Genomic DNA, 13,399 nt, shown 5'->3' with positions numbered 1-13,399 from the left:
TTGGGGCTGTCCTCCTCTGCCCCCCAGCGAAGGGCCGGGAGGGCGGGTAGGGAGCGGCCAGGAGGGCGAGGGCCCCATCAAAGCAGAGGGTGGGGAGGGGGTCGGGCACGGCCACTGTCCGTGAAAGGCCCCGCCTGGGTGGGCTGCTTGCCCGCAGGTGGGCTGTGCTCTCTCGGACCCAGCTGACCCCGGGAGCCCGGCGTCTCAGGGTGGCCGAGGTCCCAGATGTCAACGCAGCGGAAGGCAGGAAACAAGCCGCTGAGCGCAGAGGGCTGGTCCGTGGGAGACTTTCAACACTAAGCACAGATTTCTGTTGTGCCGCCAGCACACACCGCGGGCTCCTCCCGTGGGGGGGCCTCCCTCTGCCTGCCCCTGACTCCTCCGACTCCGAGCTCCGCTCCTGCCCGCTCCCCGGCTTTAAAGGTGTTTTCAGTAGCGACGCGTCCCTCATAGGCTGTTCTGAGGATAACGAGTCATCATCTCTAAAATGCACAGGCAGGATTTTCTGTTCAATAAGCGTTAGTTTCAATCCTCACACGTATCAACAATATGTTCCCTGAAGCTTTCCCTGACTGTTTTGATGATAGCACCCGGCTCGTCACGACGCCCAGCATGTGTTCCTCTTCATGGCTGATCGCCGGCCTGTGACCCAGCAGCACAGAGAGCGTGTCTTCAGAAAGCTGGTTTTGCAAGACTGGGCTCTGCCGATGGGGGGCCCTCCCCGTGGCTCAGTTTCCTTCCTGTGCCGCAGCCAGGCTGACGGCCGGGCTGCAGGAGGGCACGCGGGGGTTCCGCCCAGATTCCTGCACCTCTAACCAGCATATCTTGAAGATTCTGCTTTGGAGGCGAATGGAGGTGTGGACGCCCTTGAGTCGCTCCTGGGGTGTAGCTTCGTTACCTGCGTGCGCGGGTCGGTTCTGCTGAGAAAACTGAAGCAAAATGAAAAAAAGCAAAGCACGAATAGCACAAGGTTTTGCAACAGCGCCACCTAGTGGCCAACATGCAAAGTGGCATCTTGCCGCCCCGGGTGCTCCTGGTGGCCAAGCCCCAGCACCCACCCTGCCTGGGAAACAAACAGCCGAGGCACGAGCAGCTGCCACCTGGCACCCGAGGGTGCTGCAGTCCTGGAGGTCAGAGACATAAGCGCTGGTGAAGGCGTGCGCTGCCGGTGGGAACGCGGCCGGGCCCAGCCCTGTGGCAAGCAGTGTGGAGGCTCCTCACAATGTCATAAATAATTCCACCGTGTGGCCCCGCAGGTCCACCTGTGGGTGTCTGCCCGAGGCACACAAGGGGATGCGTGTACCCTGCATTCACTGCAGCACTGTCGCGTAGTCACGCATGGAGACTCCCGCCGTGCGCAGGGAGCGAGGAGCGGGTGGGAAGGCCGGTGTGCGTACACAGTGGAGTATTACACAGCTGTGAAAAAGACACACTCCTGCCATTTGCAACAACGTGGACAGAGCCGGAGGGGATGATGCCAAGGGAAATTAGTCAGAAGGAGAAAGACAAACACCAGATGGTTTCGCTCCCATGTGGAATACAGAGAAACAAGTCAAAGGAACAGCCAAGACCGAAGCAGTGACGAGCCCTGGAGTCTGACTGTAGAACTGAGTCTCCCAGAGGAAGAGGGGGGAGGGAAAAGCCAGGCAGGGAGGGGAAAGCCAGGCAGGGAGGGGTCCCCGTGGGCTGTGGGGCCACGGTAGTGGGGGTGACATGTATCTGAGGGGTACGGCCTGTAGCTCTGAGTCACGTCCAGCATTGTAAACTGGTGTCACCTCAATTTAAAAAAAGTGCAGACTGGAAAAATTCCCTTCCTGTTAGAAAGGAAATGCCCGGGCCTATCCAGTATCGCCTCACCAGCGAGTGGCTGGAAGTTCCTTTTCTTTTCCTTGTCTGGGTTTATCAAACTCAGGGTCCAGTCCGTGAAAGAAGCAGCTTCCTCAAGGTTGGGGCAGCGGCCAGCTCCCGGATGACGTCTGCCTCTCTTCCTTGCTGACTCCCCAGACGGGTCTGTCCAGCTGGTCCTTTCTGCACCGGTGACGTCAGCACCCTGGGGGTGGTGGGGACTGTGGCCGGAGGAAGAGCTTGGTTTTCCGAGGTGGGCAGAGCTGGGCCCACCCCCAGGCAGACACTCCCCTGCCTGTGTTTCCGGGGCGCGTGAGCTGGTGCTGGGTTCCGTGGGGGGGACACTGTGTCTCTGCAGGGGGTGGCGGAGCGGGCAGCCAGGATTCCCAGTCAGGCCACAGCCCATGCCCAGGGCCGGGCTGCCCAGCCCGGGTCACTCCTGGAACTGAAAATGTGCTTCCTGGCGGCTCTGGCCTGCATCCGCCTCCCATTTTCAGCACCTGAATGATGGGCGCGGCCGCTCCCACCACAGTTCTGCTGTGGTGCTTTCCGAGGCGGGCGCCAAGGCCCGGCAGGAGCACAGTCACCCGCGGTCACCAGCCGTGGCCCGCAGCGAGGTCAAAGGAATCTCAGACCCACCGGGTGGGAAGCATCGTTTGCTCACACTGCCCAGCCCCGGCCAGTCCCTCTGCCTGGTGGACTGTCCGAGCACAAGGAGGAGACGTCGGAAGCCCGGGCTGGGGCGTGAGGAGCCGCGTCTGCGAAGGAAGAGCCTCTTCCCTCCGGGCAGAGCCTCCCAGGCACTACAGCCCGGAGACCGCCATGGAGGGCGTTCCAGACGGCAAATATGAAATAACTAAACCTTTTGCAGAAACACAAGCTACATTTAAGAATTCTGCATCGAGGGGCGTTCATCTGAGTGTAGACATGACACGCTCTGCAGCGCACCCTTCACCGCTGCTCCTCCCTGGTGGCTCGGCCACCCCCACTGGGGAGGGCCAACCCTGGCCAGGGAGCTGCTCACAGGGCGCTGCAGACCTCTCCTGTCTCCCCGCTGCTCCCCTCAGCAGTGGATTTCAGTGGACCCACCTGTTCTGCTCCTCACTCTCTGGTGACTCCTCTCACCCCCCGCACCTCTGACCTGCACCCCAGCTCGTGTGCGTATAAATAAATACATCTTAAAAAAATACAGATAATCTGTTAGTGCTTCTTAGCTTCCATTCAGAAGCATTAATGGCCAGAGATGGAGGCTCCGGGAAGTTTAATTTCCCCGGGGTAAACGTGGCCAGAGGGGCCCTTACAGCAGGGACTTTTCCTCACCTGGCGTGGCGCGCTGGCCGGGAAAACCCGCCCTGCGTGGGGAGAGCCGCGGGCGTCCCGCAGAAGAACCAGGCTAGCCCTTGGAGGGCGCCCTGCGTGGCGCCGGCTGGGGGAGGCTTGTTCCAAGCTCCAGGCTCCCCGGCTCCTCTCGGTGAGGGGACGCCGCGCTCGCCTTCTCCGGAACCTGGACTCCTCGAGAGAGTCCGCGTCCATGTGCGCTGGGAAAAGCCCAGGTGCGGGCAGCCCCGGATGAGACGGACACCGACGCTTGCTGGCCTCCTCCCCACGGAGGCTCCCCATCGCGAGGGGGCAGCCCCCTGTCCTCAGTGCCCCGGCTCCTGCCGTGCCAGCAGGAGGAGACAGACAGGGAGTCTTCACAGCCTTTCCTTAATGGGGCGATGGTGTCCCCACATCAAAGTTTCAGGCCTGGAGGCCCCTGAGCACCAAGGCTGGGGTGCCAGGGCCCTGCGCAGAGGGCTGGCCCTCCCTGTGCCACGTCCCACCGGGTGCTGTACGGCCACAGGCCCCCCTGTGGGGACATCTCGGGTGTAAAGTCCAGGGGTGTTCGCCTGCTCCTAGGATGCCATTCTGCAGACCTGGCACTTGCTGAGGCCCAAAGCTGTGGTTTGGGTGATGAGACACAACATTCCGAACGGGACCGGGAGGGACGTGCCGGGGCCGAGGCGGGCAGCGGCGACAGAGGGCGGCCACTCCCAGGGCGGCTGGGGGAGCCTGCCTCGGGGGTTCGGGCTGTGACGGGGACTGTGCCAGTGCCCCCTGGGCCGCCAGCTCCTGAGCCTGCCCCGAGAGTGTCCGGGCACACCCCGGCCCTGAGCCCGGCCCCTCGGCCCGGACTGGACTTGGCGTCTAAAGATAACCCAAGGCAGGTTTCTCCTTGCCTGATTGTTTGTTTTTGACAAATGACACATCCAGAGAATTTCCTTTGGAAAATTCCTAAAAGTAGATTGTGCTAAAAACTCAGGGTGGGGTGAGCCGCCCACCATGTCCCGGGTGGTTTCCTGTGCCCAGGTCTTGTCCGCACTCTGCTCACGAGGCATGCATGGTCTAGCCACCCCCCTTCCAGGATTCTGGAATTTTCCAAGCCCTACTCATCCTCTTCTCGCCATTCCCTTGAATGAACGCCCCCTCGCCCGGCTTGGGCTGAGGAGGTCCTAGAGGTGAGGGCTGTGGCAGCTCTGACAACGCAGAGGTCCAAGATCCAGAAGTTAAAGCTACTTGGACAAAGAGCTAATCCTGCTTATTTCGTGAGCATACTGTGATTATATTTTTAATTTTCCTTCTCCACTCTCAAAATGCATTTTCCAGCTTGTTAATTAATTGGTAAACAGCCCTAAGTTCAAGCCTGGATTTTTAAAAATCCACGAGAAATGTACACAGCAACTTCTGTTGCGTGGCGTTTTCTTGGCACTGAAAAATCTAATATCTTTCTTGGCAAAACCCATAATTTTACATTTTATGGGTTTTAGTTGTTTTTTCTAAAAAAGAAGAAACCTTACTGGCAGGTTTTCCTCTGAACAGTCCTGCAATCAATTCTAGTAAGTTTGTGCGAGGGAAATATGCACTGGGACGCCGCCCAGTGACTCGGTTTCCACTCGCAGGGACAACGTCAGAGAAGCTCGATTGTTGTTCCTTCTGGGACAGGCTGCTGAGTGGTGGAGGCCAGAACGCAGATCCTAAGCAGCCCACACCTGGGGCCTGGCAGCAGGAATTTAACACATTTGCATTCTCCAGGGGAGCCCATTAAATAGTGGAATCACCTGGTGGCACAAGGGGTTAAGCATCAGCACTATGAAGCTGGTGGCAGCCTCTACAGCACGAGCTCAATCCTCCGAGCTCGTTCCCAGGGAGCTACCCACAGGGCGCAGCAGACCTCTCCTGACTCCCCGCTGCTCCCCTCAGCAGTGTGTTTCAGTCAATCTGCCTGTTCTGCTCCCCACTCTGTCTCTGGGGAATCCTCTCACCCCCGAACCTCTGGCCTGCACCTCGGTTCTTGTATGCATAAATAAATAAATCTTTAAAAAAATAGTGGAATCATCCTCTTCTTCAGTGAGATAACGCAAGGCCCTAGTCCCAGGGCTTCGCAATGTATTGGGGTTCCACAGCTCCTCAGAGTTGTTAAAGCTGAGCTCCTGGGAATTACTTTCCTAATTTTGAACTGTAATTGACCTCACATTTATCTTCACCGTTGTGGTTCATGATGAATCGGGTGAAACTTTCCAAGGGTTTGGGAGCGGACTGTGTTCTGAAAAGCATCCCCCTCGATCACATGGGAGGATTCTGCTTCTATAATACGAGGTCCTTGGTGTGGCGCCAGAAGAAATACACGCCAGCGGCCAGGTGCCAGTCACTGTGGTTCTTCTGAATTCCGGAGGAAAAACACCGACTCACAGTCCCCATCTCACTTCTTGCTCTTTTCCATAAACAGTTTTAGTTACTGAAGACAGAATTTCATTTCAGGCTCCCAAATAACTGATGGAGAAGACAAAGCACCCCCCTCCTGTGAAAGCACTTTGCCCACAAAGTGGGCATTCAGTTCCCATCACAGACTTGACAAGGTTTGGACAACCTCGCGCTCAGTGGCATCTTTCAGGCCAGGACCATCTTCCAGCATTTTCCAGTGTGTTACCAGGTAAAAATGACACCCTCGAAGGGCTGCTACTTCCTTTCCTGTTCAAAGCAAGCCTCCTTGAGGGTTTGCCAAGCTGAGTATCAATTTATATAACCCGAGAAGGCGGGGCCCGTAACAGGGTTTTGACTCAAAGTCCAATTTTCAGCAGTGAGGCGTGCCAGGAAAATGCCCACATTCAACTGTCTGCTTCGTTCTTGTTGCTAAGTATATTTTTGTAATTTAAGTATTTCCATTAAAATGTCACATCCAATGACATCTGAGATGAAAAGGTAGAGAAATTTGATGCGAAATACAGAGCATTATAGCAAACTTCATTCCAATACACTTGCTTGAAATCTAACTTGCTATTACCATGTATTCTGGGAACGGTGCCTGCTAATCTGCTGCCACAGGAACAGCCCCGGCTCAGACACCTAACCCGAGAGAATGAAGCAGAACACGCCTGCATGAGGAAGTAAGGAGCAAAACAAACTGGGTCATACTGCAATTCTCGCTTTCATTTCAGGGGCTCTGCTGTCTCACAGGAGGGGAGGCACAGGCTGGGGTCCGGTCTTCACAGCTGTGCAAAGTGGCTCGTGGACAGAGCCGATGGAAAGGCAGCTGCACAGCGTGTTCAACTTCCAGATATTTCTAACTCTGGGATTTTGAAACGATGACCTCTCTACGAGCTGGAACCAGAAACGACAATGGGTGCCTGACAGAGACCCTCCCACCACCCCACCCCGGCGGGCGGCGGCATCGCCACGGGGCACTGTCTCTGGAAGAACACGGGGGATTCGTGTCATCCTAAGGTGCAATCCAAACCCTCCGGAGGGCCCCATGACACGTGTCCCATGACAGCTCGTCAGCGCCGTCACGCACACCTTAGTGTGGACGGGCCCGGGGGCAGAGGGCAGGGCGGATGGCCAAGCACGCGCGCCACCCAAATGGAACACAGGTAACACTCCACCCAGGAGACCCGCCCGGTGGGCCTCCCCCTAACGAGGGGGGTCTTGTTACACACCCAGCCCACCACGAGCAAAGCGACACCCAACATGGCGCGCAGCAGGACGGAAGGGAGCTGGCTTTGAAGCCTCCTTGCAAGCAGGTTCAGCAAGGCTGACTCCGCCAGGCTCAAGGCGTCTGCTTTTCTCTGGCAAAGGCCGCACAGCAAGGACAGCGCGTGGGGACTTCTCCAAATGAAGAGCCACTGCCCACCCGAGTCATCGCCAGAGATGAGCAAACGAAGTCGTGTGTGCGTCCGTCGTGCAGCGGATCTGCCTGAGCCGCCCCCGACCGCTGTGCTTGGCCCGGGGTGTTGTGCCAGTGGAAGCACAGGGGCTCCAGGTGTGGAGGAGAGCAGAAGCTCCCGAGGCCTCTGCCTGCCTTTAACCCCTTCCTGCGCGGGCTCTGAGCCGCTTCCCCAGCCCCCAACAGGGTATCAGCAACCTGCCTGCAGAGAACATTTCGGAAAAGAAACAAAGTAATGAAGTAAAATTTGCTTTTCTCCTTAAAACAGTGTTTATTGATTTCCAGTAAGAATCAGGGCAGTGACCGTCCCCTGGGGGCGGGGCGCGGCTTCTCCGGCCCAGGTGCCCTTCAGCACATGCCACGTCTCACCTGCTGGAGGCTGGACCCTTCAGGTGCGGGCCCCGCGGAAGCCAGGGCCTGCACCCCACGGGCACGGAGCCGGCGCGGCGTCTCCACGAGGTAGCGTCGTACACGATGCCCGCCCTGCTGAGGACGCATCGGGCACGCTCCGGGGCGGTGGACGAGGCTTGCCGGCTCCGGAGAGGCTGCGAAGGCCGCCCGGCGATGAGCTCCGCCCAGTGGACTCGGCCACCAGGGGCCCGAGCGGTGTCTGGCCCAGAACAGGGCCGGTGGTCACGGCATCAGCCCCGGCGGCTGCTCCTGCCGTCATGTCTCGAAACTTCTTGGACCGCTCTGACCCAGGGTGAGGTCAGTACAAAATATCCTTACACGCGATTAATACAAAAAGCTTCCCATGAAGGAACTAAGCAGAATCACAAACTCTAAACACTCATTTCTCCAGAGACGCAAGGAGAGGGCTGGGTTGGCCGGGGCCCCTGTTTTGGTGCCAAGCCTGGAGAGTGAGGCCAAACCAGCTACATACAGCCCGAAGCCCATTCACCCTGTTTTTGTTGAAAATGAGGTTCTTTTTATTGTCATTTTTCTTGGACGTAGGGAAAAAGAAGAAGTTTTAAATCAAGAATCAAAATACAGTGAATCTGGAAGGCAGCCGGGAGCAGAACGGAGGCGTAAGACGAGCGGACCCAGGTGGGAGCCTCGCCTCATAACCCCGCCTGCTGCTCGTGACACTGAGCCGGCTCCACGGCTGAGTTCACGGTCGCCCACGCCCAGGCGCGGCTCTTCACTTCCAGCGATGCCGGACGAGAGAGGACTCGTCATTGACAACCTCGGGGTCCCGGGGGAGGTGCCGGCACCGCGACGGAAGCAGCAGCAGGATGATTAAGACCAGGAGGATGACCCCGCACACGCTCATCAGCGCGTAGGAGATGATCCACAGCACGGGCCCGTGCAGAGGCAGGGTGGGCACGCAGTTGCTGGCCAGGTCCTCTGTTGAAAAGGGCCCGGAAATTTCCGACACGGGAGCACCTGCAATTTCTGAGACAGAAGGGGGATCCACAGCTGTGAAATGAGCACTGCCCAAGGGACACCACGCTGGGCGCTATTGAGCCAAGGCCACATGGGTGCTCAGGGTCCAACATCCAGGCACCCGAGCACACAGCTCCCCCGCAGTCCTGGGGCAGCACACCCTGAGAGGGCCTGGCCCCTGCGGCTGGGATGGCGGCAGGTGAACGGGCGTGGAAGGTGCGTATGGAGAGAGATATGCAGAGGGCACTTGGGGAAGCACTGGGGGCGGGCAGAGGGCTGGCGATACGGCACTACGCAGGCGTAGGGGAGGCCGTGCCTCCGGGGAGAGGAGGAGGAGGAAGCAGCAGGACAGCAGCCACCTCTGTACCAGGAAGCACGGCCTGCAGCAGGGTGTGCCCTGGCCGAGTCCACCCAAGGTCCTGCTCTACGGGGGTCTGCAAGGGACAGGGCCTCCGCTCCTCCTGCTTGCCCAGCCCCTGGCAGGTTACAAGCCTCCCTGGGGCAGCTTGGCCAGGGGACCCTGCACTGCCCTGCACAGGCCCCAGGCCGCAGCTACACTGTACAGGGGCCCAGAATCAAGACTGCCAAGTGGGCACAGCATCGAACTTGTATGTGCTAGAGACAGAGGAATGGCTGGAACCACTGGGAGACTTGGCAGCAGACTCCGGGATAAGGTTCTGTGGGGGAGGAATTCGAGAAGGTCTCTTAAAACAGAGTTGCGGGTCCTCCCTGGTGGCGCAAGGGGTTAAGCACAGCACTATAAAGCTGTCTGCAGCCTCTGCAGCCTGAGTTCGATGCCCGGCTGGCCTGGGAGATACCCACAGGGTGCAGCAGACCTCTCCTGTCTCCCTGCTGCTCCCCTCAGCAGTGTATCTCAGTAGAGCTGTCTGTTCTGCTCCCTTCTCTGTCTCTGGTGAGTCCTCTCACCCCCCACACCTCTGGCCTGCACCCAGTTCTTCTATGCATGAATAAATAAATCTCTAAAAAAATAAACAGACTTGGGGGTTTCATGTATTTCCACTAGATTTATCTGCCCTTTCAGAAATAAAGGATTTGTTCAGCATCTTAAGTTTTCCAAGGAAAACAGAACAGGCCTCAGTATCCATATGGACTGGCAGAAATGAATCGGCACCAGGAAAACGGCTCGCTCAGCAACCTTTTCTGTAACGGCAGCCTCCAGACCCTCAGGCCAGCCAGATAAGAGCCTTTCTTTCTTAAGGAAAGAAGAGCCTCCCCGCTGCACGTGTGGGCTCTGTTGAGGAGGCTCATGGCCTTCTCCAAGACTGCTAGGAGGGGAGGCCAGCAGAAGAGCCTGCTGCTGAGAACAGGGGGTGCAGTGCCCGGTGGAGCAGGGGCCTCTGAGTCAGCTAACTAAGCAGGGGCCTCTGAGTCAGCTAACTACCCGCTAGGGCCCCACGGCCCTGCGTCTCCTCTGTGGTCACTTCCCACCGGAGCACCAGCTTCTTCATTCACTCCGTGTCCTCTGCAGTCACTGTTAAGCTCTGACACAGACTGGGCACTTGGGACAAAGGTCCCGAGCCCTCGAGCCTTAAGTGATGATTATCTGGGCATTTGTCCATTCCTGGCGCAGAGCATGAACATGCAAGTATTTAACCAACACTTACATAATGGAAATTTATGGCCATAGTGCGTACTTAGGGCAGGACATTTGAAAATGTCAATAAAAACACCCATAAATTCATTTCTCAGAAAGCCAATATTTATACTTGAGAATATCATCTGTGAGGTCATGGCCCATCGATTTTTTTAAACAGAGATGAGATCAGGTGGTCCAAGTTGATTTGTATCACTTACAAAAAGTTATCAAAATCTTTTCCTATCAGGGCCTCCCCGGTGGCGCAGTGGGTTGAGCGCAGTGCCGTGAAGCTGTCTGCAGCCTCTGCAGCGCCAGTTCGATTCCCAGCCAGGCCAGAGGAGATTCCCCCATCGCGTGGCAGACCTCTCCTGCCTCGCCCGCTGCTCCTCTCAGCAGTGTCTTCAGTCCATCTGCCTGTTCTGTTCCCTGTTCTGTCTCTGGTGAATCCTCTCACCCTCCCGCACATCTGGCCTGTACCCCAGCTCTGTATAAATAAAAATAAATCTTAAAAAAAATAAATCTTTAAAAAATCTTTTCCTATCATTTAATTTTCATCCATGTTATTTTTATGATGTCACAAAAATCTGTATCGGAGGGTCACACGGGGTCACCAGCCCCTTGGTGACCACAGAGGTAAGCCACAGTATTTCCTCTGTTATGACTGTGGGCACGGGAAACACTGTGCCCCCAAGTCTTTGCTGATGGTCTCCTTTCTTCAGACTGAGTTACTACAATTAAATTTTGGGTCAAGAGGAGCTCACTTTTAAGCATCAGGTTATATTCTGAGAAAGTGACCACAGAAAGACGAAGGCAAGAGCAGGCCCACCCACAGGATCTGGGAACCCCCACTTTCCATGCCTCACCAGCTGGGTGACGGTGGTCCTCATGCCAGGATGCCCTGGTGAGTGGTGGGAGGAACCATTGTAAAAGGACACTGACTGGCTATTTACACGTCTATGTAATGTCTACCTTTTCCTCACTGATGTGTAAGAATCCTTTATATGATCAAAACTGATGCTGTAAATGTCTTTCCACAGGGGCTCATTTGTCTTCTTAAAAATGTACTTTATAAAGAGAGGTGCTTTCAGGGGTCAAATCTGAGAGTAAAACATACTTAGTACAAAGACAACAATCTCCAACTACAACAAAGCGTAAGGAAGTTAAATATCACTTGAGGGCCGACTGCGTCCCGACAAGATGGAGTAAGGAGGACCAGACGCAGCCTTCAACCCGGAGCGACTGAATAAAGGACAGACGTGTGGAAAAGAGGCTCTGAAGACAGGGGGCCCTGGGGTGAGGACAGAGAGTCAGCGCTGATGTCCGGGCAACAGCTGCCCTGCCTGGCTGACTGGAGAAAGCCCCGGGTTGTGGCTCACCAGGGCGCCAGGCAGACGCCAGCGGTTCCCCTGTGCTGGGGAGGCAGAGGCAGATGCGGGCAGCACTGCCGTCAGGGGCCGCAGCAGAGCCCGGAGGGGAGAGCACCGGGAGGGACCCGCATCTGCAGAGCCCGCCCCTGCCATGAAAGCGGCACTTAGGGGGTGGACGGAGCAGCACCGGGAGCTCCCGGGGCCAAGGCAGGGCCTAGGCCAATTGCCTCCTGTTTACTGTTCCCCAAAGTGAGAAAGAACGAACCCAATCCACGGGGAATTGCATCGGCAACGCCACACTGATGAAGAAACGGGAGGTGTGGGCAGACTGCACAGTGCAGGACACTGCTAAGCGAGCAAGATCCTGGCCTTTTTATTCTTAGAATAATCACAGAACACCAGTGATGGGGGCAGGGGATGAGGAGAAAAAGGCGGGTGAAACTGAAAACGTGCTTATGTCATCCAGAGCTTTGGGGGGCCATGAGTCTACTGACCAGATAATTCTTATCTGCTTGACGACCAAGTGCTGGCCTAGAAACCAGACCCCAGACCTCCGGCTGTGGTTCCGATCTTATCAACAAAGCGTTTCACTGATCAGCTTCTGGGGTCCCTTGTTATACATCAGTCAAGGCCCCCCAGGCGTTTCCGGTCACTCCTCGTGATGCCCGCCCTTCCCGGGGTGACCCAGCTTCTGCTCTTGATCGATTTGAAGAGCGCCTTGCAGGGTTGGGCTCCCATGACTGACTGACCGGGCAGTTCTGACCTTGCACAGGAACTCAGACCCGCAGGGGACACACGTGGTGGCGGAGCAGTCTGCGTAGGATTAGCAGACCACACGGGGCATCCCTCTGAGTGCTCAGGGTCTTTCCTCTATGACAGGCAAGACGAGCCTGGCCTGGCCAAGCACAGACAAACCCGCTCTGGCTCATCCAATGAAGTTCCAAAGCAAGACAGCAAAGAGTCAAACTCCGAGTAACATAACTGCAACCCAGGCCAAATTTCAAAAATGTTTGTAGGAATATAGAAGTATCCAGCACCCAATAAGGGGATACTCACAATGTCTGGCACCTAAGAAAAAAAATGAGCAAGATTGCAAAGAAACAGGAAAACACACTTCATAATGGGGGGGGGGGGATCAAGCCGTTGAAATTTAGCAAGAAATGCCACAGATGATAGAACTATTTGGCTCCTAAGGCAGGTATCGTAACTGTGTGCCATTCAGGACACGAGAGGAGAGTTTAGGCATGTCAGGCGCACTCTGGAGCAGACCTGAATGCAGCTTGCAGAGAAACACCTGCATGTGTGGGATGAGGAAAAGCACACCCCACGCTGGCAGCAGGAGATACACTGCAGGGAAGTCCAGTGAGCTCGAGAGTGCAGTAAAGGAAGCTATGCCAAAAATACAGAGGGCAAAATAATGGACAAAACAAGACAAAATAAGAAAAGGACATGCATTATCCACAGGACACGAACAGGGAATCAGAATACCTGAGTGAGAAGAGGGGAGAGAGGCAGAAAAACTATTGAAGAAATAACAAAAAAAATCCAAATTTGATGGAAACTCTGAAACAGGCATCTCAAAGAGCCCCTACGCCAAGAATCATGAAGTGACCACTTTGGTGAATTTCTAAAAATCAATGAAAAAGAGAATAAGAAGAGTGAGAGAAAAGAAATGCAGAATGGAACAAAGAAAGGGATTCTAGAAGCTCTCACATCAGAAATACAGCAACCGGAGAGCAAATCGACAACTTTAAAGGACCGGCCAACTTAGAATTCCATGGCAATCAAAAATATCCTTCAAAAATGTAGATAACATGAGGATGTTTCAAACACACACAGGCTGAAATATTTCGTGAGGCTGTGTGCAGGCACAAGGGATCATCATCCAGCATAAAAAAAAAAAAAAAAAAAAAAAGGAAGTCTTGCCTCATGGACGAGGCTGGAGGATTAAGCCAGACACAGAAGGGCAAAAACTGCGAAAATCTCACTTGTATGCAGAATCTA

The 13,399-nt window shown here is 55.6% G+C and overlaps 1 protein-coding gene across 2 annotated transcripts in view; it reads right to left on the bottom strand.

The window, feature by feature from the left end:
• Window positions 1–8,186: 8,186 nt before the first annotated feature.
• Window positions 8,187–13,399, bottom strand: part of BACE2 (beta-secretase 2) — a gene marked incomplete at both ends in the record, with an annotated part of 52,449 nt that continues 47,236 nt past the window's right edge. For both annotated transcript variants that reach the window (XM_084231941.1, XM_084231942.1), the window contains one exon: window positions 8,187–8,440. In XM_084231941.1, coding sequence (XP_084088067.1) covers window positions 8,187–8,440 — 254 coding nt within the window. The remainder of the gene's footprint in view (window positions 8,441–13,399) is intronic.

This window comes from Talpa europaea (assembly GCF_964194135.1).
Source record: "Talpa europaea genome assembly, chromosome: 4".
Taxonomy (NCBI): domain Eukaryota; kingdom Metazoa; phylum Chordata; class Mammalia; order Eulipotyphla; family Talpidae; genus Talpa; species Talpa europaea.
Note: the sequence above shows the minus strand (reverse complement) of the source record. Positions and strands in the feature narration are given on the sequence as shown.